This window comes from Sus scrofa, chromosome 4 (genome assembly GCF_000003025.6).
Source record: "Sus scrofa isolate TJ Tabasco breed Duroc chromosome 4, Sscrofa11.1, whole genome shotgun sequence".
NCBI classification, from domain to species: Eukaryota; Metazoa; Chordata; class Mammalia; order Artiodactyla; family Suidae; genus Sus; species Sus scrofa.
In genome coordinates, this window is record NC_010446.5 from 49,963,308 (window position 1) to 49,979,539 (window position 16,232).

General features: G+C 35.2%; 1 protein-coding gene across 1 annotated transcript in view; it reads right to left on the reverse strand.

Moving 5' to 3' along the window:
- Nucleotides 1-6,971, reverse strand: part of CNBD1 (cyclic nucleotide binding domain containing 1) — a 469,302-nt gene extending 462,331 nt beyond the window's left edge. The window contains exon 1 of the mRNA XM_021090804.1: nt 6,884-6,971. Coding sequence (XP_020946463.1) covers nt 6,884-6,971 — 88 coding nt within the window. The remainder of the gene's footprint in view (nt 1-6,883) is intronic.

Sequence of the window (16,232 nt, forward strand, 5' to 3'; positions counted from 1 at the left end):
TCCATATGCCGTGGGAGTGGCCCAAGAAATAGCAGCAACAACAACAACAAAAAGACAAAAGACAAAAGACAAAAAAAAAAAAAAAAAAAAAGAATGACATTCTAAACAAGAATCAATAACAGAGGACAAAAAAAATACACAACATTCTAAAACTCTGTAGAACACAAAAGTCATAAAGACAAAAGAAAAGTGCAAACTGAGAAAAATATTTTTAAAGTATACACCAAAGGGCTAATTTATTTTATAAACAAATAGTGTTTTTTTTTAATAAAAGGAAAAATAAAACTCAGTGAATGGGCAAGGAACACAAAACAGGATTTTCATATAAATATAAATAGCCATACATACCTGAAAAGATTCTAAACATTACTCTTTAAGGAAAACAAACTTGAGCAATTAAAACTCTTTTTAACTAACTTATTGGTGAAATATTTATTTTATAATACATGATATAGAATAATGTGAAATAGAAGTTTGCATATACTGATTATAGGACTAGAAATTAGTACAACCTCTTTGGAAGACAATTTCTCAGTAGTTATCAAAATATTAAAAGTACATATCATTTGGCCTTGCAGTTTTATTGATATACTTGCTTAACAACTTAAGTCAGGTAGAGGATGTTTATTTGATTTTAATAGTAACAGGAACTAGAAATAGGGTACCACCATATTAATTAGGACCCACTAGTCAGGAAACAGAAACCAGACCAGTACTTTTAATGGAAAAAAAAAAAACTGATACAAAGGACCATTAGGTATTAAAGAACTAAAGAGACTAAAAAGAGAACACCAAGTATCATGCATCTACCATTACTATCTCTGCTGATGAAGCAAAGGAAAGAGGTTTAATTACTAAAACTTAGGAATGTGGAGCCATGTACCCTCCAAGGTGAAATGTGATCGTCTGAGGACAGGCCATAAGCATCTGGCATTGGAATTTTGAGGAGGTGAGATTGGAGTTATTTCTGGGAATGTTGGGAAAACTGCAACAGGAATTAACTGCTTCTGTTGGAGCAAAAAGCCATTGCTTGGGTGAAAAAGATCCACTGCTAGAGAGATGTTCACAAAGAGAGGCAAACCAGAAATGGAAATTAAGAGAATAAACACTTTCCTTAACCATCGTCTTGTCTTCTGATCTCCCTCTAACACCTGCTGTTGACAGATCCTAAAAGGAAGCCCCCTGGCTTCCTGGGAAAAACTGGTTTGTGGAGTCCCAACAGAATAGAGAAGGGTAGGTTTGAAGATGAGACACAATAACTAAAACATCCGTTAGTAGCATTTTGGTGTATTCAAACAATGAAACACAACATAACCATTAAAATAAATGTATGTACATACAAACATGAATATTCATGGAAAATTTTAAGAAAAAAATTGTGATAGTTATTTCTGATGGTAAGATTAGAGTATGGGTTGGGAGGAAAAGTCACTCACTTTTTGATATTCCCTTGTGCCTGATTGCAGATCTTATTTATGTAATAATTTTTGAATGAGAACTATTCACCAAAATTCCCATAAATTGTGTGAGATTTGTTCATTCTTCTGTCAATTTACTACACACTTGAATGCCAGGCATTGGAGAAACAAAGACAGGTGAAGAATAACCACTTATCTCCAGATAATCATCTAGTAAGAATCATAGCCCTAAGGCACCCAATATGAGGGGTCTAATGTGAGGTTAAAAGGTGGTAAGAACAGAAAGGGTGTAGAGAAAGTGCTAAGGGAGTTCAGAGATATGTAAGATATTATTGCATACTGGAGAAGACAAAGACTGAATCTGTGCAGATTGAAGATGCAGAACTTGGAAAAACTGGAATGACAGGAACAAATAGAAGGAAGACCCAAGGGGAAATATGAGCTAGGGCAGAAGGGTAGAGTGGGACTGTGATGGTGTAACTCAAGGAGTAGCTCCCCCCCGCCGCCCCCTGGGGATGAGTACTCTCTAGCTCTATTCCCTAGAGTGGTGATAAAGTGCCAACCAGACTGCTGGGTAACGTTGCTCATGATAATAGTGATCTCTGACTGGTGAGTGGTACCTGGACTAGGAGAAGCTCAAGATGATCTACAAAACTTGATGGAGAGCCTTTGAAATGGACTTCCCTCAGCACAATGACCTTCTAACTGAGAGGTTCCATGGAGGAAACAATGCCTATGGAATTTTTATAAGAGACGTCGCCTGCTATGTATGTATGGGGCTTCTAAGTTAGAGCTTTTTAGGGTCTGTCCTTTGGGACTCTTATTTCCTTAGACCTGAAATACCACCTGAGGGTCTAAAAGAGAACTGTGTGAGCTGCTGCCCAGGCAGCTGTGAGGCCTGCTTCCACAAAAGGGACACAGCTGACACTGCCATTCTGGATGACTGTGATTCTATCCTACATCTATCTGAGCACGTGTTCCAAATATGGCCATCTGAGGGTTTACCTGGACCTAGAAAGTTCTCTTGTTCCCCTGAGCAGTGTTATGGATGGGTTTAGAGTACATCTATCAAAGTATTTTAGCAGAAGTGGAGAGTTCTGTCGATAGAAGTGTAAAGTCTCAGACATGAGAGAGAAATTTTAGCCAAGTCATGAAAAGTTTAAATGCCAGATTGAGAGAAATGGATTGTAATCTAAATTTTGGAGGAAAGTAAGGCCCTGACAACTTTTGAGCAGAGAATAAATAGGATCACAGTTCTGCAATCATATAAGAATGGAAATGTAGTTGATAATATATATTGGAAGGCAGGTGATAGATGATGTGAATGGCTGAAAGATTGATATCAGGACCAATGCAGAAGTCTGAGACAGATGGCGAGGAACAGAGCAGTAGCTTGAGACTGAGGGGTGACCTGCTGTGACCTCTAGTAGAGAGACCTGATTTGCACTGCACTTTACTTCAAGGTTTGCTGCCTGAACACCCCAGTCATGATTAAGCTCAAATTTAAGTTGCTATAGCTTGATTTCAAAAGGTCACTAAAGATTTTCTGACAGAAAGCATAAGCACATTGAGATAGTTGTAACAGTAGTAATTAAAAAAAATAGAAGCACTGCTTTTTCAATAAAAGTCATCTTTTCTCTTTTACACTAAAAAAATAGAGAAAATATTTTCCTAATATTTCTTTTCCTAAATTATCTGATGGTGTTTTCCATAGGGACTATTATTACACCAACGTAAAAACATAAGCATTCAACCACTTTTTCCAAATTGAATTCCTTCTTATAATGTCACTCCTCATTTCTTTCACCTCTGCTTTTCAACCCTGCTTTCCTTACACCTTACGAAATCTGCTTCTCCTCTGACAAGCTCCCATTTTTATTACTTGAACTCATAGGATTTGAATGGTGTAAAACTTACATGGAGAAACATTCACCTTTCTAGATATATGTATATTCCTTTCATCTTTCACTGCTAAAGAACTGAAAACTCTCAAATTACAGGAAAAGCCCTTGAAGTGTTAGGAATGATGACGTTTTTTTTTTTTTTTTTTAGGTTTTCTGTAAATGCATGCTCATAAAATGAAAAAAAGAGCAAAGGAAAAAACATTCACTTAAGAGTAGCATCTTATTTCTAAATTCCTTGAAGTGTCTCTGGTCTCCTCGTGAACAATTTTTTTTTTTCTTCTACATCCTTGTATATTGGAACAAGCAAAATGTACCTACAGATATCTTGTGAACCTGAAATTCTTATATTACTGGGAAAACAAACTAAAACTTTTTATTAAAGCACAGAAATTCTTTCTCCCAGATACACCAGTAGACAAAATGTAAAGTACATTTCTGAAACTGTCTTTTCTCAGAAGGATAAGCCCAGTAAGCATGAATAAAATAAAGGCAATCCTTATTAACCCAAATTATAAGTATGAGGAGTTCTCTTGTGACATGGAGGGTTAAGGGTTAGTATTGTCACTGCACCGGCTCAGGTGACTGTTGTGGCATGGGTTCAATCCCTGGCCTGGGACCTTCCACATGCCACAGCTCTAGCAAAAAAAAAAAAAAAAAAAAAAGGAGGACATTTTTCAACCTTTTGTCTTTTGTCTCTTCAGAAAATCAGCTTCTAATAATAACAGGTCAATGTCTGTCACTAGACCAGGTGCTTTTCACATAGGTTGTAAAACTAAGGCAGGGTTTACTAACCATGTTTTTGAAACAATTCTCATTCAGAATAAAAACTGGCATGGCCTTTTGGCTTCTGAGAAAAATCCTCTTTCCTAGAGTTAGCATGCTATGAAGAATCCAGAGACACAAGTCAGAGAGACTGTAGAAGGAGAAGACTTGAAAGTTATAAGGAAAATATTTTTAAGTGACTTAAGAAGCTTAACTACTTGGAGTATTTGTGAGTCTGAATTTCAGAGTTAAGGAGACAACATTGGATGGGTGTTTAAAGATGCTTGATGTGTTCTCTTTTTTAAATCAAAACAGTGTTGGTTGAAGTAGCCAAAATGGCAAAACTCAACAAATGCACAAGCATCATTTAACTGATAAAATGTGCAAGAGATTTCAGTGTACTGGGCCAGGAGGAAACCAGAGCGCTGCTGACTTTGTTGTTTTTATGAGGAGAGAAAATTCATCACATGGATGACATTATGAAGAATTTCTACCACTTGACAATTATGTGAACTTTAGTATGAAAGCTAAGCCTAACTATCCCTAACAAGAAAATAGAATATGTGTTAGTTTTCTATAGCTATTGTAAAAAATTGCCAGAAACTTATTGTATTAAAAACAACACAACTTCATAGTTCTGGAAGTCAGAAGTCTGAAACAGGTCTCACTAGGCAAAAATCACATTGTCAGTAGGACTGCATTCCTTATGGAAACTCTAGGTGAATCAGTTTCTTCGTCTTTTCCATATCTAGGGGCTGCCGGGATTCCTTGGCTCATGGTCCCCTTTAAAGAGAGTAATGGCCATTGAGCCTTTCTCACCCTGGATCTGACTCATATGCTTTTCTCTTCTACTTATAAGGTGATTACAGATAATCCAGAATATTCTCCTATCTCAAGGTCAGCTGATTAGCAGCCTTAATTCCATCAGCAACATTAATTCCACTTGCCAAGCAGCATAGGATGTTCACAAGATCAGGGGATTATGATACGAATACCATTGAGGGCTGTTATTCTGCTGACCACAGAGTCCATAGGTTCTTGTAAGAAGTGAATGAACTAACAACATAAAATGCTTATACACTGTGTATAGGAAGCCCTCGATAAATGTTATTCACATATAAAATTTATAGAGAAAGTAAACATGACTCACTAAACATAACCTAGGTAACGTCGCCCATAGTAAACAAGAATGTGTATGATGCCTAGATTTTCTTTACAGTCCTTAACTGTACCTCCCTATGTATGTCCATTGCATTTGCAATCACTCCCTTTAATATCTTCTTTATAATTCAGACTCATCCATATTATGGATTAAAAGCACCTTCACATACTCTTTCCTGAGATCATTGTTTCAGCACTGACAATTTCACTAAGGGAAAGTGCCACCTTGCTAGAGTTAGCACAAAGACACAGCTACTAAGCAAGCAGGACACGTCTACAAAGAGAAGTCACACACAGAACATCAAGCAGGAACATCTAAAAGGAAAATCAGGAACTCCACTGCTTTCCATTATGCTCTATTCAGTGCTGAGATCTAAATTGCTGCTGATTTTTCATCTTTTAATCACTTCACACAAGTTAAGTGTTTCCTTGGGAGACACTACAGAGGGTAGCACATATCTCATCCCATTGATTCTAAATTAATTTGATCTTTTAACTCCCAGCTACTGCACTTCCTAGACTGCTAAAAAAAGAATCTGTCTTAGGGTGAATTTTTTTCCTGCACAGTAGAAAATGTGGGTTTTGCAAAATTACATTCAATACTTATTTCAACTTGCACTGAAGTATAACTGACTACATACAAGAAGTCTTTCACAATAATAATGAAAATGTATAAAATAACATATGTAGGAATTAATTTGATTTAATGTAAGGACTTCATCTAAAGCTGTTCAAGACATAAGGATAGGCTTTCAACGGATACCAACTGCTTCCTGTGACAACTTTTCCCTGGAGACTATGATCATTAATTTTAAAATATATACACATAAAAGAGTAAAGTCTCACAAGAAGATAAAAGAATAGATGGATTAGCTTTTTCAAATCAATGCTAGAAATCTATCAAATGAATGTTAAAATAATAGGGTAAATGCTTTATTGAAGTTGAAAGGGTCACAATTATTACTGCCAGTATCTAAAAGATTTTTAAATCTCAACCATCTCTAAGACTGACTATATATATATTATTAGTCAGTATACTGGTGATCAAATAATGGATCTATGACTTTGATGGCTATGAAGTCTTGAGAAAAATGTGCTGAGTTAGTCTAACTATATAAAGTAAGAAAATATTGTAAATTGTATAAACTTCAAAATATTTAACTCTGTAATTCTTAGGATATTATTTTAAAAACACTACAAAATTAAAACAAAATGGGAATAAATTTCATAGCAAAGATGAGAATTATCTCTCTTCCTTAAAAATTTATGTAAGAATTCTCCTAGTAAAAGTTATGCATTAATTTTCTCACAAAGGGCAGTAAAAGTAATTCTAGGTGGGCACCAGAAGACATGTCAGAAACAAGGCCCCAATCACTGGCTAGCCCTGTGATCTTTCTAAGCCTTTGTTTTCTCTCTTCTTCAAAAGAATTGTGTTATTTGAAGCTCTAAGAGTTCATACAGATCCTTTTACTAAATAAAGTACCGGAGACCTAGAAAATGGAAATGGCTTCAGGAGGACAAAGCTGGATTAAACATCTATGTTCTTTCCATCCCACTAAAATTCCTAGTGTGCCTATCAATGCCTCTTTTCAGTACCACTGAAAACTTTGGCAGACCCTCTAGGTTTTCCCCACTCACTTGGAATCCTGCAAAGTGGAGGAGGAGGCACATTGCTTATTGCTATCATATGAGACAAAATGGCTGCTGGGAGAGAGGACATGGGCATCTTGACGGTTCAAAAGCAGCTGACCAAAGGCTACTTGAGGGTCAAATGACCACTGTTATCCTTGAGGAATCACAAAGCAGAACCCTCAGGGTACTCTCTGATAGGTTGAGTATAATGGAATCTTCGTAGCACAGTTCTACAACGTGTGTACAGTATTTTGGGGCATGAACCCTACCTGGACCAGAACAAATCCTAGTCCACTGGAAAGTATGAAAGGGGCTTTGTGAGCTATAGCAAGTAGTAGGACTTATGAGGCAATTTATAATCCACGGGCAGATAGGGCAGAATCAATAGCACACATAAGTGAAGTTAGATAAGGGAAGAATTCATGTAATTGGTTTTCCATTGTCCAGAGCCTTTTTTCTGCTTATTGAATGCCTATGTTTAGAATCAGAGATCTCTTTGTAGCAGCAGCAAGAGGATATTTATATTGGTCTGCATGACTACATACATAGGGTAAAACATACCTTCTAATTGTCAGACAGAGATAAACTCACCTCTTTATATTTAACCATATTCTGCTAGGGTGTGGCATATGTTTTTGTTATTTTCTTCTGCTTCACGATAATTAAGGCTCCTTACAGTGGCTAGGGTTTAGCAATTAATGTATCTTTTAATTCTCTGTGTCGTCTCTGAAGGACTTCAAAAATATTTTTCTGGTGTCCTAACTGTAATGCGCAATGCACAAAAGGGCTGTGACTGACTTCTGAGCCTGATATACCATAGTAACTATTTATAGACCAACCTCATCTAGAAAACATTAGTAACTAGAATTGAAAATTTTAGTTGTATTACAAAAGTTACACACCTCTCTTGCAAAATTCCTATTAAATTAGCTCTGAACAATATTAAAGTCCTAGCATATTCTCTAGATATAGTAATCACTCAATTATCATTTTTACTAGTAACAATATTATTGCTGAGGTAAATCTTGATAAATTCACATGGATTAAAAAAATTTTAAAAGTTTTAAATAATTTTACTCAAATATTCACTTCTTATGAGTTCCACCCTTTCTGTTATATAGTTAGCAAGAATATATTTTAGGCACTTTTTGAGATATTCCTTAGGTATCCATTCCACATTACAAAAAAAATATAATAGTAATAACCAAATTTACCATAATTTCCCACGCACTATGAAACTTTCAAATGAATTCCAGATAGACAAATGCTTAAAGTTAAAACAATTCAATTAAAAATTATTGCATTTAAAGTATAATTATCAAAATATTTATATAAATAAAAATTGATCAGATACAAAACTGATTTATATAAAATAAAATGTTACATATTATATTATTGGCCAATCTGTCCTTTGAAATGACAGTCTGTAAATTACATGTTCACATGCCTATCATAACTACAAAACAAATTAAATTATTAATATATAAATATATTTATATATGTACATATTTTTCATGTGCATGGTTAAAAATAATATTTAAATTAGCTGAAATATATATAATCTGTATGTAATATTACCTTGATTAATGAAGTACAATATTTATTTATACAAATATACACATGTATTAAATGAAACATGGTAATTTGTATACCTACTTCAATTTATATCAAATTTGCTAATAAAAAATGAGTAACAGTACAAAAATATTATCATTAACATTAAACAAATTCTGTTGTTTCATTTTTTGAAAATTTCTCTGGGGTATAGCTTTTGCATCTTCCCAAATGGTAATTTTTACTTCAGGATTAATTTATAAGCAATTTAAACCCCAACTGATAAGTTGGATAATGTATTGATAAATACACTATTAAAGAAACAAATTTATTTCCTAGACCCAGTTGGCAATGATATATTGGTGTACACACAGTTGAATATCTATTTATAATGTAAAAATAATATGATACATAGTAATTTTAACAATCTTATTTTTTTATATAATTATTTTTATTTTTTTCCATTACAGCTGGTTTACAGTGTTCTGTCAATTTTCTGCTGTACAGCATTGTGACTCAGTTACACAAACATGTATACATTCTTTTTTCTCACATTATCATGCTCCAAATTTAAAAATCTTATTTTTGATTCATGACAATCTTTTGCCATACTGCACCTAAATAATAGTATGTTCATGTACAAATGTTCACAGTACTTACACAGATTTGCATATATTCTTTAAATGCATATGAAATTTTAAATCACAAAAACGTGGTGTTCTATTTTAATGAATTATTTATTTACTTAAAGAAGGGACCAGATTTCTCAACAGATGTAGTTACACACATCTGTGTAATTTGTTGCTCTACAGTTAAGACAGTTTCTCCAGAGGTTCACTAATCATTGCACCTGTGAACTTAGACCTATTTTGAGTGCTTCATTCTGGTATATTTGTAACTTTATTTATTAGGAAAACTATCTCAACTTAAGATAAACTTGCATGATTTAATAGAGGATCTCAAAAGGTTTACCAAAACAATTTTCCTGTCATCCTGGAGCCTCCCCAGTATAGCATTTGTTATATTTAAGTAGCTTTATTGGAAGAATAAAACTAACTAGTCACATTTCCAGTCCTTCTGTAATCCTTAGCTCAGGCATGTAACTCTTAAATAGAAAAGCCCTAGAAAGAAAATAAGCAAAAGTCTGAAGAATTATATAGAAAATAGACCCCAAATACAGACAAAGCTGGTCAACATTTGACTCAGAAAATAGAAAACAAGATCAAAGGATGATAAGTAGGACAGAGAAAATACTCAAACCTCTCCAGGCTAAGAGCTTCACCAATAACCTATGGAAAGGAATGAATCAATTATAGTAACCCACACTACTCTTACATGTATATTGTTATCATATAAAGGTTCAGATAGACAGAGGTTCAGAGGGCAGCTCAGCATTAACTAACTCTGCACCATATGGCAAGTTATTTATAGGCCTCAGTTTCCTTGTATGTAAAAATGGAAAGATATCTATTCATAGGAATATTTTGTAGAACAGAAAAAAAAAATAGATAATGTAATACAGCTTGTTTAATACAGTTGTCCAATTAGTATTAGTTCATCTTTTTTTAGTTTTCTCTGTATGTTCATATATTTATGTTACTGTTTAATGACCATAATAGCTCAACCTTACAGGACTGTTATAAGAATTAAATGAAATAATGTTTTTAAATGGCTTAGCACAGGGCCTTGCACATGTAAGTACTCAAAATCATTTCATGTAGTTAGACATTTTCAATAACAGCAATAAGAGCAGCAGTAGTAATAGTATTCCATATGTTGAGTTTAACATTCTTCGACTAACAAATCTGCTGTCATTTTAGGTAGAATCCACTACCTAATTTGAATGCCAACTTGAGTGTGCATTTTTTACAATAAGAATAAGAACAGAACAGATATGTTAAGCTCCTGTCTTTGTGTCCCCAGTTCTGGCAAATAGTGGCACACACAAAAATCATGTAATGAGTGATTTATACTTTCCTGACACACTCCCTTTTTATGTGTGGTCCAATCTTATTCCAGACTAAATGCATGTAATTTTATTCAATGAGTGATATAAGCTATTTTGAAAATGTAAGGATAAACCCAATCACATCTAATATATATTTAGAATTCTTCTAAATCAGGCTTCTGTTAGTTTACATCTTAATAACTAATACTGCATGGTGCTTTATGAAATCAAAAGGTTCTGAAAGCACTTGAGCATTGTAACATTTCCACATAAGAAAGGTCAATAGTTGTTTTCAAATGAAGAAACCAAGAAATGTGAAGAACAAGAAATTTTTCCAAAATATGCAGTGGCCCCAGGGCTCAGAATTTTAATGAGGTCTGTTTCAGAGCTGAACTCTGGGGCTAGTGGACTATAAATTGCAGATGGCAAGGTGAATGAAAAGGGACCCAGTAAGGGGCTGTTGGAATTGTTCTGGGTAGTGACGGTGAACGTTTGAGTTAGGGCAGGGTAGCAGGGAAGGAAAAGGAGAAATAGTTAATTACAAGCAAATGAAAGGGGAGAATAATGAGTTACAGAATTCCTGGGACTTTGCATTTGTGTTAGGATAGATCCAGCTATACTAACTGAAACAGAGACCAAAAGATATGATGAGATGATGATGATAATGAAGATGATCACGATGATAATGACATAGCCAATATTTTAAGAACACATTTTTTGCCAAGCATCAATTTTGACACCTTCTTTTACAGAAAAAAACTGAGGTATGAACTTAAGAGATAATAAAGGGCAGAGCGGATCTACTTTTTAATCTATAGCAAAAGGGTTAGAGAGGTTAAACCTAAAAAGGGGTTCTTAGGAGTTCCTTAAAGAATGAGTGGCTTTTTTGCTGTTGAGTTGTATAAGTTGCTTGTATATTTTAGAGAATAAGCCCTTGTCAGTTGCATCATTTGAAAATATTTCCTCCCATTCTGCAAGTTATCTTTTTGGTTTCTTTTTGGTTTCCTTTGCTGTGAAAAACCTGTCAGTTTGATGAGGTCCCATTGGTTTCTTTTGCTTTTATTTCTCTTGCTTTGGGAGACTGACCTGAGAAAATATTCGTAAGGTTGATGTCAGAGAATATTTTGCTTATGTTCTCTTCTAGGAGTTTGATGGTGTCTTGTCTTATACCTAAGTCTTTCAGCTGTTTTGAGTTTATTTTTGTGCATGATGCGAGGGTGTGTTCTAGTTTTATTGATGTGCATGCAGCTGACCAGGTTTCCCAGCAACATTTGCTGAAAAGACTATCTTTTTCCCATTTTATGTTCTTGCCTCCTTTGTCAAAGATTAATTGACCATAGGTGTCTGGGTTTCTTTCTGGGTTCTCTACTCTGTTCCATTGGTCTGTATATCTGTTTTGGTAGCAGTACCATACTGTCTTGATGACTGTGGTTTTGTAATATTGCTTGAAGTCTGGAAGAGTTATGCCTCCTGCTTGTTTTTTGTTCCTCAGGATTTCTTTGGCAATTCTGGGTCTTTTGTGGTTCCATATAAATTTTTGGTTCATTTGTTCGAGTTCTGTGAAAAATGTCCTTAGTTTTTGGATAGGGATTGCATTGAATCTGTAGATTGCTTTGGGTAGTATGGCCTTTTTTACAATATTAATTTTTCCAGCCCAGAAGCATGGAGTAGCTTTCCATTTCTTCACGTCTTCTTTAATTTCCTTGATTAATTTATAGTTCTCGGCATATAAGTCTTTCACCTCCTTGGTCAGGTGTATACTCAGGTATTTGATTTTTGGAGGTGTGATTTTAAAAGGTATTGTATTTTTGTATTCCTTTTCTAACATTTCATTGTTAGTCTACAGAAATGCGACTGATTTCTGAATGTTAATCTTATATCCTGCTACTTTGCTGAATTTGTTAATCAGTTGAAGTAGTTTTTGGAGTGAGTCCTTAGGGTTTTCTATGTATAGTATCATGTCAACAACCCAGTGGGAAAATGGGCAAAAGACCTGAATAGACCATTCTCCAAGGAAGATATACAGATCACCAACAAGCACATGAAAAAATGCTCCACATCCCTGATTATTAGAGAAATGCAAATCAAAACTACCATGAGATACCACCTCATGCCAGTCAGAATGGCCATCATTAATAAGTCCACAAATAACAAATGCTGTATGGGTTGTGGAGAAAAGGGAACCCTCCTGCACTGTTGGTGGGAATAGAAGCTGGTACAACCACTATGGAGAACAGTATGGAGGTACCTTAGAAAACCATACATAGAACTACCATATGACCCAGCAGTCCCACTCTTGGGCATGTGTCCAGACAAAACTCCCCTTAAAAAAGACACATGCAGCCACGTGTTCCTTGTACCTCTATTCACAATAGCCAAGAGCTGGAAACAACCCAAATGTCCATCAACAGACAATTGAATTAGGAAGATGTGGTATATATACACAATGAAATACTACTCCGCCATAAAGCAGAACAAAATAATGCCATTTGCAGCAACATGGATGGAGCTAGAGACTCTCATACTGAGTGAAATAAGTCTGAAAGAGAAAGACAAATGCCATATGATATCACTCATATCTGGTATCTAATATACAGCACAAATGAACCTTTCCACAGAAAAGAAAATCATGGACTTGGAGAATAGACTTGTGGTTGCCCAGGGGGAGGGGGAGGGAGTGGGAGGGATTGGGAGCTTGGGGTCAATGATGCAAACTATTGCTCATGGAATGGATTAGCAATGAGATCCTGCTGTGTAGCACTGAGAACTATGTCTAGAATCTTACAACACAGCCCAACAATGTGAGAAAAAAGAATGTATACATGTAAGTGTAACTGGGTCCCCATGCTGTACAGCTGAAAAAAAAAAAAAAGAACAAGTGGATTAATGGGGAGTTCCCACCATGGCTCAGTGGAAATGAATCTGAGTAGTATCCATGAGGATGTAGGTTTGATCCCTGGCCTTACTCGGTGGGTTAAGGATCCGGTGTTGCCATGAGCTGTCGTGTAGGTCACAGACGTGGCTTGGGTCTAGCATTTCTTTGGCTGTGGTGTAGGCCAGTGGTTACAGCTCTGATTTGACCCCTAGCCTGGGAAACTCCATATGCTGCAGATGCATCCCTAAAAATGACAAAATTAAAAAGAATGAGTGTATTAGGAAAAGATGAGACATAGGATATATGCTCCTCTCTCCTTTATCACAATAACAAAGCTGTATTTTATCCATGAGTCACAATTATTTTCTATGTCTATATTCTTAGGCAAATATGTATAAAATGTTGGGGCCTCACTTATAAGCCTATCATTTTAACATATAATTCACTACGAGGATGAATCCTGATGTAATTTAATTTTTTAGTTGAGAATATTTCTCCAAAGATATAATACCAGACAAATCCTTTCTTAAAACACATAAACTCTTTCTTAAATAACTCTTAATAGTATTAACCAAAAGGATCAAAGTAAGATTTTGTGCCAAACCTATTTATAATAAATATAAATATTCAGCAGGAAAGGCAGAACATATTAACACTGCAGAATAACTGTCTAAAATGATCAAGATGTTATCAATTGTTGATTGTAAATGAAAAACACTTTAAATGAAATCAAGTCTTCAAGCAAATAATTAAACTCTGTAACAACTCTGTAGCTTGGAAAACCACTGAGATCAGAAATCCTTGTCAGATTTGATGGCATTAGCAATCCCCATGATAGCTTTCAGAGCTTTCAGGAAAAATTATTTGAAGCACATTTAATATGTCACAAAACCTTAAAAAAATCTCCTCTTGCTGAATTTAAAATTATTTCCCTTTATATGTGCTCAGAAACAGATGGAGTCTCCCTGTTTAAAATAGATTTTTCCTAAGCAAAACAGGGGAAAAGTACAAAAATATTTACATTACCAAGAATTTTAACCATGGTGGCATTATCAACTTAAAAAATATGCACAACCTAAAAGTTGAGAGTTAAATTTTATTGGGGACAAAATGAGAGCTATAGCCTGAGAGATAGCATATAAGATAGCTCTGAAAATCTGTTCTAAAGAAGTTGGAGAATGTCAGCATAAATGTGATCTGAGTGAAGAGGTAGGTACATGCAATCAAGCACACATTTTGCAGATCATTGCTCCTAGACTTGAGAAGGTTACTACTACTTACGAGGAGCAGATGTCACCATGAAGGATTCTAGATATGAAGAGATACAAGAATTGGGCTCATAAAATTTTCTCCTGAAAACATCCAACTATCTGAAGACCTGTTCTGCCAATTTTCCCAGAGCACAGAGTGCCTCACTCCTGATCTCCACCCTGTGCTCCTTTCAGGGCATGTTGAAGGTCAGTTGTTGCAATAGCTCATGATTCTGTCATTGTAGAGGCAGATGGAAAGTGCCAATCTCCCATTTACATATGTTAAGCCATTCATTTTACTAGATTATTAAGTGCCATAGCATGGCAATATGTTTTCAAAATTCACTCTGAAAGCACAAACCTGTTTGTAGTCAACTTTCTACCAAGGTCTTTGAGTTTATTTGATCAATAGCATGGTGAGACAAGTCTAGTTCATGGCATTTCTGTTTGAATTTCTATTCTCATAAAAGTAATAATCGAATGATATATAACATCTGTGGACAATATTCCAACTGCCAAGCTAATTTCCATGCATTGTTTCCTTTTTAGTTCAATCTTTGCAAAAGCCTGAGGCATAAACTGGTATTATTCTCATTTTACAATTTGAAAACAAATTCTTGATGATGATAAATAATTTCTCAGGTCTTTCAGCCATTAAAAATGCACTTTCAGGATTCAAATTCCACTGGAATCTTCAGACTGTTTGTTCAGCATTCAAGCAAAGGAAAATATGTTCATCAGTCACTTTCCCAAACTTTTTAAAAATGTCAATGCCTTTTGTTTGAAGGAAGCCCCTATTTAAGCAAGTGTTTTTTAACAAAGACAAACATTACTGATTGTTCTTGCATGCTTTGAATACTGACTGGCATGAGTTCCTTAGATGCACAATCAATTGTTTCTCTGGAATTTTTTCCAAATATATTACTCTGAACTCATAACATTTTGCTCTGCAGGTGCTCAAAATTCATTTAAATTTAAAAGTGCAATATCCCCTTTAAACACAGGAGGATGTGAACCATGTCCCCCTAAGCTAAGAGGGGAAAAAAGTTCATTTTTTTTTCTTTCCTCCTCTATTGCATTTTCTCTTGTATGACTTAGATATTCTAAAGACTCACTTTACTATATCTGAACTGCCCAGAGAAGCATCTAGAAGGGTAACAGAAATATGCATGACATAAGATTGCTTGTCCAATCCTGCCCATTCTTACTTTCTGGTTTGTAGGATTATATAATCAGAGGAGTGAAACACACACACAGAGCCTATGAAGAACATGAGACATTTCCTCCTTCTCAGAGTGAGACTGTTGAGCACTTCTACATCCTGAACATATGATTCTCCTTTTCATTTGTACCCAGACAGAATTGTACCATATACCTCATTTCATCTACCTTCAACTTTCTGAAAATCCCAAAATGAATCAAAAAAGGGGTCATTATTGAAATCTGGATTAAAGTTTTTGCCCAGCCAAATTCTGCCACCTGGTTAACTTCTCTTCCCTCAGTTATTATTTCCCTATTTACCTAATTATTTGCAGAATTTCCCAGTGTTCCACACCATAAGTGACTTTAATGAAGATACCATTCACAATGTCAAAGGAGCCACTTGCCATCTTGACTTTTTTTTCTTTGTCATATAATATCTTTGTCATTTAGGTTTGACATTTCAGAGATGAACTTCAATGTACTATACTATTCAAAGTTGCCTGGGGACATGTGCTGAGCTGTGCT